This window comes from Sus scrofa, chromosome X (assembly GCF_054392235.1).
Source record: "Sus scrofa isolate SSC_HxYL_T2T_F1_AM1 chromosome X, Sscrofa_HxYL_maternal_Yorkshire_Landrace_v2.0, whole genome shotgun sequence".
Taxonomy (NCBI): domain Eukaryota; kingdom Metazoa; phylum Chordata; class Mammalia; order Artiodactyla; family Suidae; genus Sus; species Sus scrofa.
The window spans coordinates 135441589-135454523 of record NC_139401.1 but is presented as its reverse complement, the minus strand read 5'-3'; the positions used below and the strand labels follow the sequence as shown (position 1 = coordinate 135454523).

At 56.0% G+C, this 12935-nt stretch overlaps 1 protein-coding gene, 1 long non-coding RNA gene and 1 other non-coding gene across 3 annotated transcripts; 1 reads left to right on the top strand and 2 right to left on the bottom strand.

Annotated features, from left to right (window-relative positions):
• Positions 1-1415: 1415 nt before the first annotated feature.
• Positions 1416-11359, bottom strand: DKC1 (dyskerin pseudouridine synthase 1). Its single transcript, NM_001142668.1, is given in 15 exon segments — positions 1416-1511; positions 1706-1834; positions 2066-2174; positions 2425-2528; positions 3388-3506; positions 4177-4297; positions 6523-6666; positions 7043-7173; positions 7358-7484; positions 7847-7911; positions 8524-8708; positions 8922-9013; positions 10100-10186; positions 10618-10688; positions 11332-11359. Coding segments are annotated over 15 exon segments (1566 nt in total). The 5' UTR covers positions 11348-11359; the 3' UTR covers positions 1416-1445.
• LOC146394841 (uncharacterized) lies at positions 5156-6367 on the top strand. Its single transcript, XR_014835202.1, has 2 exons — positions 5156-5210; positions 6322-6367. It is a non-coding gene; the product is annotated as an uncharacterized LOC146394841 (long non-coding RNA).
• Positions 6815-6948, bottom strand: LOC146394840 (small nucleolar RNA SNORA36 family). The gene has a single exon (XR_014835937.1). It is a non-coding gene; the product is annotated as a small nucleolar RNA SNORA36 family (small nucleolar RNA).
• Positions 11360-12935: the final 1576 nt, after the last annotated feature.

The following is a 12935-nucleotide window of genomic DNA, read 5'->3' as shown; positions in this document are numbered from 1 at the left end:
GAAGCTGGAGGGGAGGGCGTGCAGAGGCTGGTGACCAGGTCCCGCCCCAGCAGGGAGCGCGGCCTGAGGTCCTTGGCGGGCCCTTGCCGCCCAAGCTGCCGTCTCCACCTAACAGCCAGTCCTCTGAGCGTTTCGCTCTACTCTCCAGACATGGCTTCACGGCACCCACCGCGACGTCCCAGGTTAAACTAACTTGTCCACACACAGCCGGGACGCACAGCAGCCCCAAGGCACTCACCCTGATGGGACCCCATCCAGGGCACACGCCAAACTTGCTGCTGATGCTTAGCAGAGGCCTACACTAAGGTGGCGCTTGGAGCAGGGAGGACCAGCCTCCTGACCTCTGTACTCTTCGCAGTGATTTTGGTACCGAAGGAGGCGGCGTCTCAGAGCTCTGCTCTCACCAAAGGCTCCAGATTCCCAACAGCCACCGCCCCTCCCCGCAGACCACCTCCTGGCAATTCATCCAGCCGCCAGCACAGGAGCCTGCCCATCCCTCCAGCCCCGCTGGCAGCCCCCGAGCATTTACTAGCCGCTCTCGAGCGGTTGGTTGATCACTGAGTTTGTTAAGAGCCCCTCGTACCTAGTCAATGTCTTGAGTGAAGATTCCAGAATATCTGATCCCATGCCAAATGAAAGGCCCAAAGGCGGAGAAAGGGAAGGCATCAAATTGCAAGTAGGCCATGAAGGTCCTACCTTTTTTTAATGAAAATACATTTCTTGTTCTACTAGCTTGAGGTCAGCAGTTAGAAAATCCAACAGGAATACTTAAAAACTTCATAAGTAAACTTTAATAAGTAAAAATTACAACCTTCTCCCAGCAATGAAAGTAAATGAAGGTTAAAATGAAAAATAGAGGAATGCTTTGTTGGCTTCTCTCACGAACACAAGCAGCCAGATGGGTTTAGGTGCATGAAGTGGGTACAAGCTCTGAACAAGGGCCAGAGGGGCTGGAAAGAGCTGACCAGATGCAACGCCAAGGCGCTTGGCCAGGCTTCTATCCGGAAGGAAACGGGGTGACAGAGGTGGCTCCGACGCTGGCATAGACCGCTGTCCTCAAAGGACACTGGAAAGACGGTTTATCCCCTCAATCCACAACCCAGCTCTACAGCATTTCGTGGAGCTGACTGAATGCTTCCGAACTTTCTAGACAAGGGAAGGGGCGGGGGAGCAAAGCAGGAGAGGCCCGTGACGCTACAAGGGTTCCTGGGTGGCGCGGGGCCTGAGGAGGAGGCCCCCCAACTCTCTCGGGCAGAGAAGGGGCGAGGCTAGGTCTGCCCGCTTCAGCGGATCCTTAGAACAGGACGAGGTGTGGGAAGGCTGCCCCAGGCCCGTCACCAGCTGAGCCGCGCGGGAACTCTCCGCCCTTTCTGGGCCTTAAGTTCCATTCCCTCGAGAACAAACGGAACGAAGTTTTCTCAATAAGGCTTTAATTTCTCCATCCACTACTCAGAAACCACTTCCACTTTTATTTTCTTCTTTTTCTTTTTCTTTTTGGTGGTGTCACTGTCCTGGGAAAAAGAGAAAGCAAGCCTGTGTTCACCACGGCCAGTCCGCTCGCAGGGCAGTGCCACGCAACCAGGCGGCCGGCCCTCGCAGCGCCTGCCCACAGCCCGGCTTAACCTCGATTCTGCCCCGAATGCCCGAGCCCTTTAACAACAGGGCGCACGCGGGTCCCCGGCTGCACACCCGCACGGCTACGCACCCCATCTCCCGGCTCGGCTGCGCCCTCGGGAGCAGCCTTGGGCTTCTTGTCCTTCTTCTTCTTCTTCTCCTTCTTCGGCAGCTGAGCAGCCGCTGGGGAGGTTTCATCACTTTCGCTCTCCCGCTTCCGCTACGGTAGAGACGGGACACGGGCGTTAGGGTTCAGGCAAGAACGGACGCGCACATTTCAGGTCAAAGGCACGCAGGACGGGCTCCAAGTGTCGCACCTCACTTGCAAGACACTTGCGCCACCACCGCCTGACCCGACGCTGTCGCGCAGCAGAGGTGGCAGTCAAGGGCAGGCTGGTTCCCAAGCCTCGGCCCCCAAAGGACATTCCAAACAGGTCACAGCGCCGCTCACCTTTGGGGTTTTTGCTGCTTCAGCCACCAGCTGTGGGGCTTTTGCTGCTTCAGCCACTGCCGGTGGGGCTTTCACGGCTTTGGCCGCCGCCTCCTTCTTCGCAGGATCACTGCAAGAGATGGCACCGTAAGCCATGTGCGCTGAGCGGCTGGCCGCTCGTAGCCGGCTGCCAACCAGCGTCCCGCGGGCCAGACTCGAAAGGGGTGACTGCGTGTGGTGTGGGCCCAAGGCCCTCCCAGACCGGGGCAGCCAGGGGAAGCACCTGCAAGGCCCCACGGGCCAAGTGCCCGCCATGGTGCGCTGAGCAAGCCGCGCCCCCCACAGCCCAGGCGGCACCGCGTGCGGCCAGGCGCCCCCACCTGTAGTCCACATAGTCCTGCGTCCAGGCGGCGGGCGTGCTGTCGGTGGGCTTGCCGTGCTTGTCCAAAAGGCCCTGCTTGATCATCAGCCTCTTCTGACTCGCCTGGGACCGGCGGGGGGTCAAGGTTAGAGCAGCGTCAGCCCGAGATCAGGAGCGCGCACAGCTCACACCAGAACTCGCCCTCCCGGGAGGAGCCAAGCTGGGGCTGGGCCCGGGCTGGGCAGAGGCTGCACGGCCGACCGTCCTGGTGGGAGCCACGTCACTCGGACCACAGGGCCTTCTCACCTGCCATTCCTGCTGTCCAGGATGCGGCGCGCACACACACACCCGCCCCCCTCCGCCCTCCCTCAACATCTAGCACCAGGAACCTGGCACAGCGCACCTCAAGTCCAGACCTGTCACCCAGAGTCCCTCACTGGGGACTCCGGAGGGGCCAGGCACCTCTGCCCCCACCAGGCTGAGATCTCCGAGGCCTGAGGCAGGCCCATTTCTACCTACCATGGACTCCCCAGGGCCCAGGGCAAGGACACAAGCTGCCGAGTGAGCGCTCAATGAGGCAAGACACGAGTTCCCATCATGGCTCAGCGGTAACCCGACTAGGATCCATGAGGAAGCGGGTTCGACCCCTGGCCTCGCTCAGTGGGTGAAGGATCCGGCGTTGCCGTGAGCTGTGGTGTAGGTCACAGACGCGGCTCGGATCCCGTGTTGCTGTGGCTCTGGTGTAGGCCGGCAGCTACAGCTCCGATTCGACCCCTAGCCTGGGACCCTCCAGATGCCGCGGGTGCGGCCCTAAAAAGACAAAAAATAAAGTTCACCTAACCCCGACTGAGAACCTTTTTGAAAAGCATAGAAAGAATCCGCCCCTGTCTCTAGACCCGACTTCCGATTAGCAAACATCACCATCATTCAACACCGCTGCTAAAAAAGAAAAGCACAAGGCGAGACAAGTCAGAGCGCTTACTTTGGGGCCTAAGCCCCACTTCCGAGGGTACGTGTCCCTCTCCATGATCACCCTCTTGATCTTGGCGACCACGCCGTGGTCGCAGGTGGAGATCACCGCCGTGGTCATTAACGCGACAGCTGCGGGTGGGGGGAGAGAGAAGAGAAGGCTGCGAAGGGGAACACTGGTGACTCACGGACCCCAGACCCATCTCAGAGCCTGAGCCCTACGGCCTCGGCCTCGAGGGGCCCTCTGCCGAGGACCGCGCAGAGAAAAGCCACTATCAGGGGAAGCAAGCCCGGGAAGTCACGTCCAACTTATCTTAGCAAGTTGAAAAAAAACCCCCACCCACGGGTGCTACTCCGTCCAAGAAAAACGGATGCTTCCTCGGCCCTTAGGCGAGGCCTCTCAATAAGTTAAGTCAGAGGCCTGTGTTTCACCCCTGTCACTTGCGCCGGAAAAGCAGCACGTCTTCAGGATCCCTTCCAGGTCTGAGCAAGACCAGCGCGAAGGCGCCCTCCCGGCGGACAGCAGCCCCGGACCAACCCTGAACACACGCGTCATGCTTGCAGCTCCGGCCACACACACGGCCCCTGCGACGGCCGGCCTTTGTCAGCGGCACTCACCGTCCGGGAGTGGACGAGGGGCTGTCCCCTCATCGCGGACGTGCACCCGTCCCCGGCAGGCCAATTCGCGGCGCCACGGCCCCCCACCGCAGCCAGCGGGACACGCGGCAGCGCGCCGCCCTCCCCGCCGCCTGTGCCTGCAGAGCCCCCTCGGTGGGCCCGGCTGGGCCGCTGCCCCTCGTACCCATGCAGATGGCCTCCCCTTTGGTGGTGATGACCACGATCTCCTGGTTGACCTCGATGCCGTCCTCGTACCGGAGGACGCCCGGCAGCATGATCTTCGCCCCGTAGCAGATGGCATTGACCTGCGGGGACGGCCCCACCGTGAGAGGCCGGCCCGGCGCCCAGCCGGCTCGGCAGCGCTTTCGCTGGAAAGCAGGACCCGGGCCTCGTTTCCTGCAGCGGCTCCTCCCCACCCCTCACGAGCGAGCGGGCGGAAGCCCTGGCAGAGCCGGGACACCTGAGAAGAGGCTCCCACGTAGCCGACCAGCCAGCCTGCCTCGCAGGGACCGTCGAGCCCTGGGGACCGAGGTCCAGGCCACCTGCCCCTGAGCTCTCGCTCCCGCACCGTACTCCACCCTCCCCGGGACTCTCCCAGAAGCCACCGTCTGACCCCGGCTGGTGGGGGGGGCACGCTCACGCTCTTCTGTTGGACGTGATTAAGCTGCTCGGTGACTGTTAGCACCTACACAGTTGAGGTCATCAAACTGTGTAACTGAAGACCCGCATGTGAATGAGGAAGCTCAAATTATTAAACGTATGCAAAACTGTATCTTTTTATGGCTACATGATCCTCAACAATAACTGACTGTGCACTTGGCCGCAAAGAATCTCACCTTCTGAAAGGCCACCTTCTCTGATCGTAATATGCCGTTAGAAATACAAAGGCTATTTACGCCACTCAGCAATGATTTGAAAAGGAAAAAACTCATCCTTAAATCACTACTAAAGAGAAAACCCAAACCAACACAATTAACTGTGTGTTTCCTTTCATCATGAGATGAATTACTCTAACTTTACTTAGTAAATATGCTTAGAAAAAAAGACTTGACAAGCCCAGTGACATTTGGGTTTTACAGCCTCAAACTAGGATTTAAACAAAGACTTGAACTGAGATTCCTAAAGGAGAAATACTTTATCTCTGAAACTCTCTAGTCTCAACCTTTTTTTTTTTTTGGCTTTTTGCCTTTACGTGAGCCACTCCCGTGGCATATGGAGGTTCCCAGGCCAAGGGTCGAATCGGAGCTGTAGCTGCCGGCCTATGCCAGAGCCACAGCAACGCGGGATCCGAGCCACGTCTGCGACCTACACCACAGCTCACGGCAACGCCGGATCGTTAACCCACTGAGCAAGGGCAGGGACCGAACCCGCAACCTCATGGTTCCTAGTCGGATTCGTTAACCACTGCGCCACGACGGGAACTCCTCAACCTTTTTTTTTTTCCCTCCTCTTGAGCGCTGTGCCCACAGCATAGGTTAAGTTCCCAGGCCAGGGGTCGAATCGGAGGTGTAGCTGCCGGCCTACACCACAGCCACAGCCACGCTAGGTACGAGCTGCGTCTGCAACCTACACCACAGCTCACAGCAAGGCCTGATTCCCGACCCACTGAGCAAGGCCCGGGATGGAACCCGCATCCTCATGGATACTAGTTAGACTGGTTTCCACTATACCACAGTGGGAACTCCCTAGTCTGAACCTTTCATCCCCATCAAAACAACCCTTGCCAGCAATAATTTAAATAAACCAAGGTTTCTAGTCACATTTCCCGAAGGGCAAATTTTCTGCACCACAAATTGCCTATTTCTTGAACCAAGTTACTTACTTTGGGCGAATTCTGAAAGGAGTTAACTTGCCTGATTTCAAAATGGAATTAGGCCTAATATATATTTGGGTTTGACTTAATGAAAAATTCATCATAAATGCTTCCATTGACAAAAATAAAAGAATCCAGTGTCCAATCTACAAAATCAGAAAAAAAGAAAATACACCCCAAATGAAAAAGCAATTACTAAGTTCAAAAAGTTGTATTTCATGCCTTTAAACAGAATGAAGTTCTCAGAACACTGAGCACAGCCGGTTTTTTTTTTGGGGGGGGGGCACGCCCGTAGCATGCAGGAGTTCCAAGACCCAGGATCAAACCCCTGCTACAGGAGTTACCCATTGTGGCTCGGCAGAAACGAATCTGACCAGCATCCATGAAGACGCAGGTTCGATCCCTGGCCTTGCTCAATGGGCTAAGGATCCAGTGTTGCCGTGAGCTGTGGTGTACGGAGGCTGGCGGCTACAGCTCCGAATGGACCCCTAGCCTGGGAACCTCCATATGCTATAGGTACGGCCCTAAAAAGACAAAAAAAAAAAACAAAACAAAAAACAAACCAACAACACCAAAAAAACCATGCTACCACAGTAACCTGAGCCACTGCAGTTACAATGCCAGATCCTTAACCCACTGTACCACCAGGGAACTCCCCACATCTCATTTTTTGAAATCACATTTTGGCCGACTGTGGACTCAAAATCCAGAACTTACCGCACTGTCTTTCATGACCAGCCGCTTATGAGATGTCAATAGCTTTTCCAAAGGGTAGACAACTCGCCGCAGGTAACTCTCATCCTTGTGGTTGTCGTACAGCCACTGGGCGTCAAGCACATCATGCATCGTCACCATGTGGTCCTGAAAAGCAGCCGCAGGTGAAAACGACTCCGCTGCCCCTCGGCCTCCAGTAGCCAGAGGCTCTCAAGGGTCCAAGCTCGCTGCTCTTCACACTTACGCCTCCTTCCCGAAGGCCTCCAACTGGGGACACGTAACCCTAAGCAGGCATCTCTGTCGGCCGAGGAGGCAATGAACAGAGTCACGCTCTCCGGTCAATCACCTCCCCGAGCCTGCGTTTCAATGTCCCAAAGTTTAATTAACAGAACAGGGGAGCAGCCCTGAACTGAACTCAACACTTTGGAAACTGCCTTCGCCAGGAGGGGGAGCAGGGAGAGTTCTATCAAGGGCCGAAGGTCCAGGCACCAGCCAGGGCGGCCACTCGAGCCACAGCACGTACCTTTTCACTCATGACTCCAGACCGAACTCGCCGAAGTTCCTGCATCTGCCCGCCAACGCCCAGCAGCAAACCAAGGTGTACGCACAGCGTCCGGATGTAAGTGCCGGCCTCACAACTCACCCAGAAGATGCCTAAGACACACACACCAGGGCAGCACATGTTTCTTTCCCTAAGTAAACCCAGGCCCGGCTGCGAAGCCCCAAGTCACTCCATCTGCCCCAGCGAGACGCGAGACCACGGCTGGAGGCCGCGCCCACACCAGACTCCCGCTCGGCCCCCGCGGCCGCCCACCCCCTCACAGGCCTAGCGGCCCACCTAGTCTCCTCTCGGGGTCGAACTCAATCATCTTGCTCTCGTAGACTGTCCGCACCCGCAGCTGTCTCTTCACTGCAGCAATGAGTGGGGGGCGCTGGAACAGGGCACCGGTCAGGGTTTCCAGGGCCTGAGAACCAGCACAAACCACAACAGAGACTCGCTGCATGGACTCTAAATGAGACCAAGGGCCGACGTGGGGAGACAAGCGAAACGCGAAGGGCCTCTCTCGAACCCTCGGGCCCTAACAGGTGCTCTCCATTGCCGAGGCTCTCGTCGGCTCCCCAGGGGCGGCTCAGACCCTCTCCTCAGAAGGGACGTGACTGCCCGTGCCTCTGCCACCTGCAGTCACGTGTCCCAGTCGGCTGCGGCAGCCATGGAAAAGGGCGCAAGACAGGCCAGCCAGGAAAACCGACCTGTCTCCAGAGGCCCGGGGACTCGGAGACCCAAGCTGCTACCTGAAAGGCGCCGGCCCTCCAGTCACAGACTTACCCTAGAGAGCTGAGTCCCCCCTTCGATAGCATTGTGCAGCCGGACAATCCCCACGTACTCTTTGCCTGGAAGATGACAAAAGAGTAGTCAGGCGTGGCCGCTGAGTTTTCTGTATCTTTTATACGCTTCTACCACTCCCACTTTGTGCAACCAGAAAAGGCAGGCAGTTTGACCTCCTTGCTGTTTCTATAAAATTTGCCTCAAGAGCAGGTTCACGGTGCCGATGTGAGAAACGCATGAGGACACCGGCTCCTACGGAGGTCAAAGTCCACAGACTTTCCCAGATGCAGATGAGGGGCGGGGGCTTCAGGCAGAAGCAGCAGCATGGAGTTACAGGTGACAGAGGCCTAGAGCCGGATTCAGCGTGCAGAACTCATACCTCAAACTACAAGAAAGGCAGACCCGCCAGGATCTGGCAGAGGAGAGGCGGTACGCAGAAACCAACAGAACCCCTGCTTATGTTCTGGGGATTTTCGGGGGTCATGCCTGCGCCACAGTAGTGACCCAAGCTGCTGCAATGACCCCCAGGTCCTTAGCCCACTGCACCACCAGGGAACTCCCCTTGTCTGCTTTTACTAATGCAGAGATCACTTCCGAGAACCAAGATGTCATCGAATGGAAAGGAAATGCAGAACGCCTTCCAGCCTCAAAGTGGCCCCCTCGCCCCCTCCACATACCTGCGCTCTGCTGGGACTTCACCAAGCGGGTGGCTCGTTCAATGCACACTATTAAACAGCCGGTCACCTTGGGATCCAGGGTCCCGCTGTGGCCCGTCTTCTCCACCCGAAGGATCCGTCGAATCCAGGCTACCACCTCATGTGAGGAGGGGTTGGAGGGCTTGTCAAGGTTGATGAAGCCTGTCCTGGAACACGGGAAAGACAGCATGGCGTCATGGGCTCTGGTCCTCTAGTGAGAACGCAGTCTGAAGAGGGAAAGAGAAGAGCCCGCCTCGGGAACGGTTACCCGTTACCCGGCGCTTCGGGCAACGCCACCGTGAGACACGCCCACACCTTCCGTAACTGAGGCGCAGGGGTCGTTTTGAGACGTTTCAACAGTCCTGCTCCCAACACCCTACCTGATATAGTCCCCGATCTCCCTCTTCAGAGGATTCGAACCACAAGGAAGAGGAGTGTAATGTGTCGTCCTTACATTTAGCTTGTCAAAATTCTAGAAAGCAACACAAAATAAACAAATCATTAACACGTTGAAAACAAGAGTCAGAACCCCCAACCGAGACATGGCTGCTCGTGGGGGTCTCCTTTTGGAGCCTGCTCCTGTGTTTTCATTACCCGCCTCTTTACAGGCTGCAAAGACTAACTTCCGTCGTGATGAATAAGAACGAGACCAACGTGACCTGTCCTCCAGAAAGATTTCTTGGGCTACTACGGAACCAACTCGGCTACGCGTGCAGGCTTATGCATAAAACATGGCCTGGCCTTGACCCACCAAAGAGGCCCAAAATGAGGAGGACTGGCGACAGTTTTGGCAAAACCCGACCAGCCTGTTTCTGCCACGTGCTCCGATCTCGCTTTTCTCAAGTCGGCCACCTTTTTTTCACCCTTTCCCAAGGCTCCGTCTGCAAGCACTCCCTTCAACCGAAGGCCAGCTTTCGTGTGACCCCGTTTCATTTCGTCTTGGTCCTATCGCCACCTCCCACCCCTAGATTTTAACTTTCGCGACAGTAGGGACAGCGCCCCCCTGGTTCACTCGCAGGTCACGACAGAGAACCGCATGCTTTCGAATGACACACGCCGGCCAAGCCGAATCTCGACTGCATGGACTCACACGAGCAAATCCCAGCCTCTTGCCTCGCTCACATATACTGGTTTATCCGAACGCTTTGTCGAGGGATCTTTTACTAACTTTACTCCCGATGTCAGAGCTGCTGCCCGTTACATTGTTTGTGAAAACTGTAATTCGACTCCTTGCTCGACTACGCCATTTACACCCAACCCAAGAGTCCACAAAGTCCAGGGAACACCAGGCGTAGTGTGCAGCTAGACACACTTCAGGGGTCAGGTCCTGTAGCCATCAGCCCGCCTACCTCTGAGAGAAGATACGATTTGCCAACAGCCTCAGAGGTTAAATGACTGGCCTAGGGTCACACACTGCCTGATGCGAGAGGTCTGGTGTCAGAGCACACACACTTTCAAGCACGGCCTGCTGCACAAACTGGTTCAAGTCTGTACCGGGAAGCTAAGTACGAAACTGAGAATGGTTAGAAGTGAGGCACCGACCTGACAGCATACGCACCTTTAGCAACAGGGGCCACTGAGATGTGTCCAACTGAGCCACTTTGGATTCAGGTTTGATGAGAAACTCTTCAGCATGCTGTATTTCCTGCCACAGGACAGAAACACAGCCTGTTAGACTTCCCACTTGATTCTGAACAATTCCATTCCTACCACACAAGTCTGTGCCTTTAAAATAAAAACCAAAGTAGCCTGTGCCTTCTCACCAGGACCTCCAAGGGAAAGCGGCTCAACAGCTCAGAAGGGTGAGTAAAGTGCCACCAAGATATGTGGCACAGGGTATGTGGGTGGGATAAGAAAGAGAATTTCAGGCAGAGCAGTTGGTGTGGCCAACACCCTTTAGCAAAGGCTACCTCTTTAGACAAAACGCTTAGGTTGGCTGGGGTTGTGCAGTTTCTACCCAACCACCACCCAATTCCAGCCCATTCTGCAGAAACCTTTAAAGAGTTATCTTCTGTAACTGCTGTCTCAGTAACCTTTCTTTTTAGTAAAAGCGAAGTAAAAGAAATTCCTACTCACAGCCACATCTTCTTCTGGTAATGATTTCCGCTCCTTTTTCTTCTTATGCTTCTTCGGTAAAATAAGTACTTCTACAAAACACGCCAGGATTGGAGTTTTCCCAGAAAATAAAGGCGACCAAGTTTAAGTCAGAGAAGGCCACCAGGGCAGGTAGGAAATGCACCGCAGGTGAGACGACGTGGGGGACCACATGCGCGGGCTGAACGCTCGGGTGACGACAGCACTGCACGTGTCGCCTCCCGGCCCGGCTCACCACGTGGCTGCGGCGGGGCTTAAACACGCCAGGGTGCGCGGCCCGCGGGCCCCTAACTTTCCTAAGTGACCGCGGATAATCCCCGAAGGCTAGTGGCTCCCACAACTTCCTTTCGACTTTGGGCTACGCGCTCGCCCGAGCCCCTCCGGCCTCTTGTCGGTCCGCGGCGTCCGACCTGGTGGCAGCGGACGCCTTTTGACGGCGACCCAGAGCCCTAAGGGGCCCTGGATCGCCGGCGGGAGACCCGGGCCGTGTGGCGTCAGGCACCGAGGGGCCCCTCGCTCTCCCGCCCTCACCCGTGGAGCCAAGGCCAAGAGACAAGGTCGACAGGAGGCCCGGCGGCTAGAGCTAGCAGAGCTCGGGCCTCGACGTTGTTCCCCGCACCACCGGCTCTCCCAGCGACGGACCTGGCCCCGGCCGGGGGGATTCAACCCGATCGCCCGGGGAAGAACGACACTTACCTTCCGCGTCCGCCATGTTGCCCGGCAGAGCGTGTGAGCCGCGTGGGCCACCCCCGAGGAAGCGACTACAGACTCCCGCCGCCGTCAGGCCGCGCCGCCAGGGCCCGCCCACCTGTGCGCCGCCCCGTGCGTGTCGTGCAGCGGGGCGGGGTGGGGCGGGCTCGGGCTGGCGGGGCGGAGCCCGAAGCGCGCGCGAGACGGCCGCACGATCTCATTGGCGGAAACCCCGAGCCGCGGCTCTTGCGCGCGTGCGCCTTGGGCCTCCCCCACCCCCGTCCCGCCCTCGGCGGCTGGGTCTGGGAGCGCCTGCGCCGCCAGGCCCCGAGGCTGGGATCCTGTGGGCGTGGCCCCGGCGGCCAGTGGGCGTGGCCCCGGCGGCCAGTGGGCGTGGCCCCGGTGGCCGCCCGCTCGGCTCCGGGGCCTGGACCTCGGCGGAGCACCTAGGCTCCCCGCTGAGCGCTCTTTGCGTCCTCTCGCAGGCCCTTTAAGGTTGGTGCCGAATCAGCCTGGGTTAAGAAACGAAGACGTTGAGGCACTGAGAGCTGGAAAGTCACCCCGTCCAGCTAGAGCGGCACTAGCCAATAGAAGTGGAGTGCGAGCCACTTGTGGACTTTTAAATTTTCCAGCCGCCACTTGGAACAAAAGGAAAAGGAAAAAGGTTAAATTGGTTTTAATAGCAAACTTTTTTGAACTCAGTGATCCAAAATATTATCTTGTGCTTTTAGAAGGACCAAACTTGACTTCTGCAGTATTCGTTTAAGAAAGGCTAATCATGAGGAAACATCATGAATAATGCAACATTAGGCAAACCCAAACTGAGGGAGGCCTGCATTCTTAAAAAATATGTAGAGCATGAAAGACAAAGGTTCTAGATCTGTTCCAGATTAAAGAATAATAAAGAGGCATTGACAAATAAAAAATATATATATTATCATGTCTGTAAACCAGCTATAATGGAAAAATAAAAATCATTAAAGTAAAACTTAAAAAAAGGAAAAAAAATTATCGTGTCAACTTATGAGCAACAGACAACATTATGAATGGAATATTTTATAGGGCTTCTTTTCTGTACCAAGTCTTTCCCGCGTGTGTTTTACGCGTCTGGCAAGCCTCAGTTTGGACTCCACGACTGGGCTCCATGCGAAGTGCTCTAGAGGCACAGCTTGCTTGCGGCTGTGGAATCAGACAGCCAAGGAAGACGTGCCCCCAGGTTCAAGTGCTCTTCCCATATCACTGCTGCTCTTCTCACTGCTGTGTCTCTTAACTGGGAGTCCTTAACGGAGCCTGCGCAGACGCGACTGATCCCTAATTCTTTATTGTGATCGTAAATGGAATATGTACCATCTTTTCTAATTCCTCGCTGCTGATAAAACAGGACAGCTATTGCTTTTCTTCCGTTTCCTCCTCTGCCATCCAAGGATTAGATTTTTTTCCATTTTATTTCACTCTGACTTAAAAATATAAAAATATATATGATTGGTTTTTCTCACTTTTATTCAATCTACAATTTATTTTGGTATATACCAAGACAAGAATACTAATGCTCTAACTAGACTCTTTTTTCCCTGTGGCTGCACCTGCCGCATGTGGAAGTTCCAGGGCCG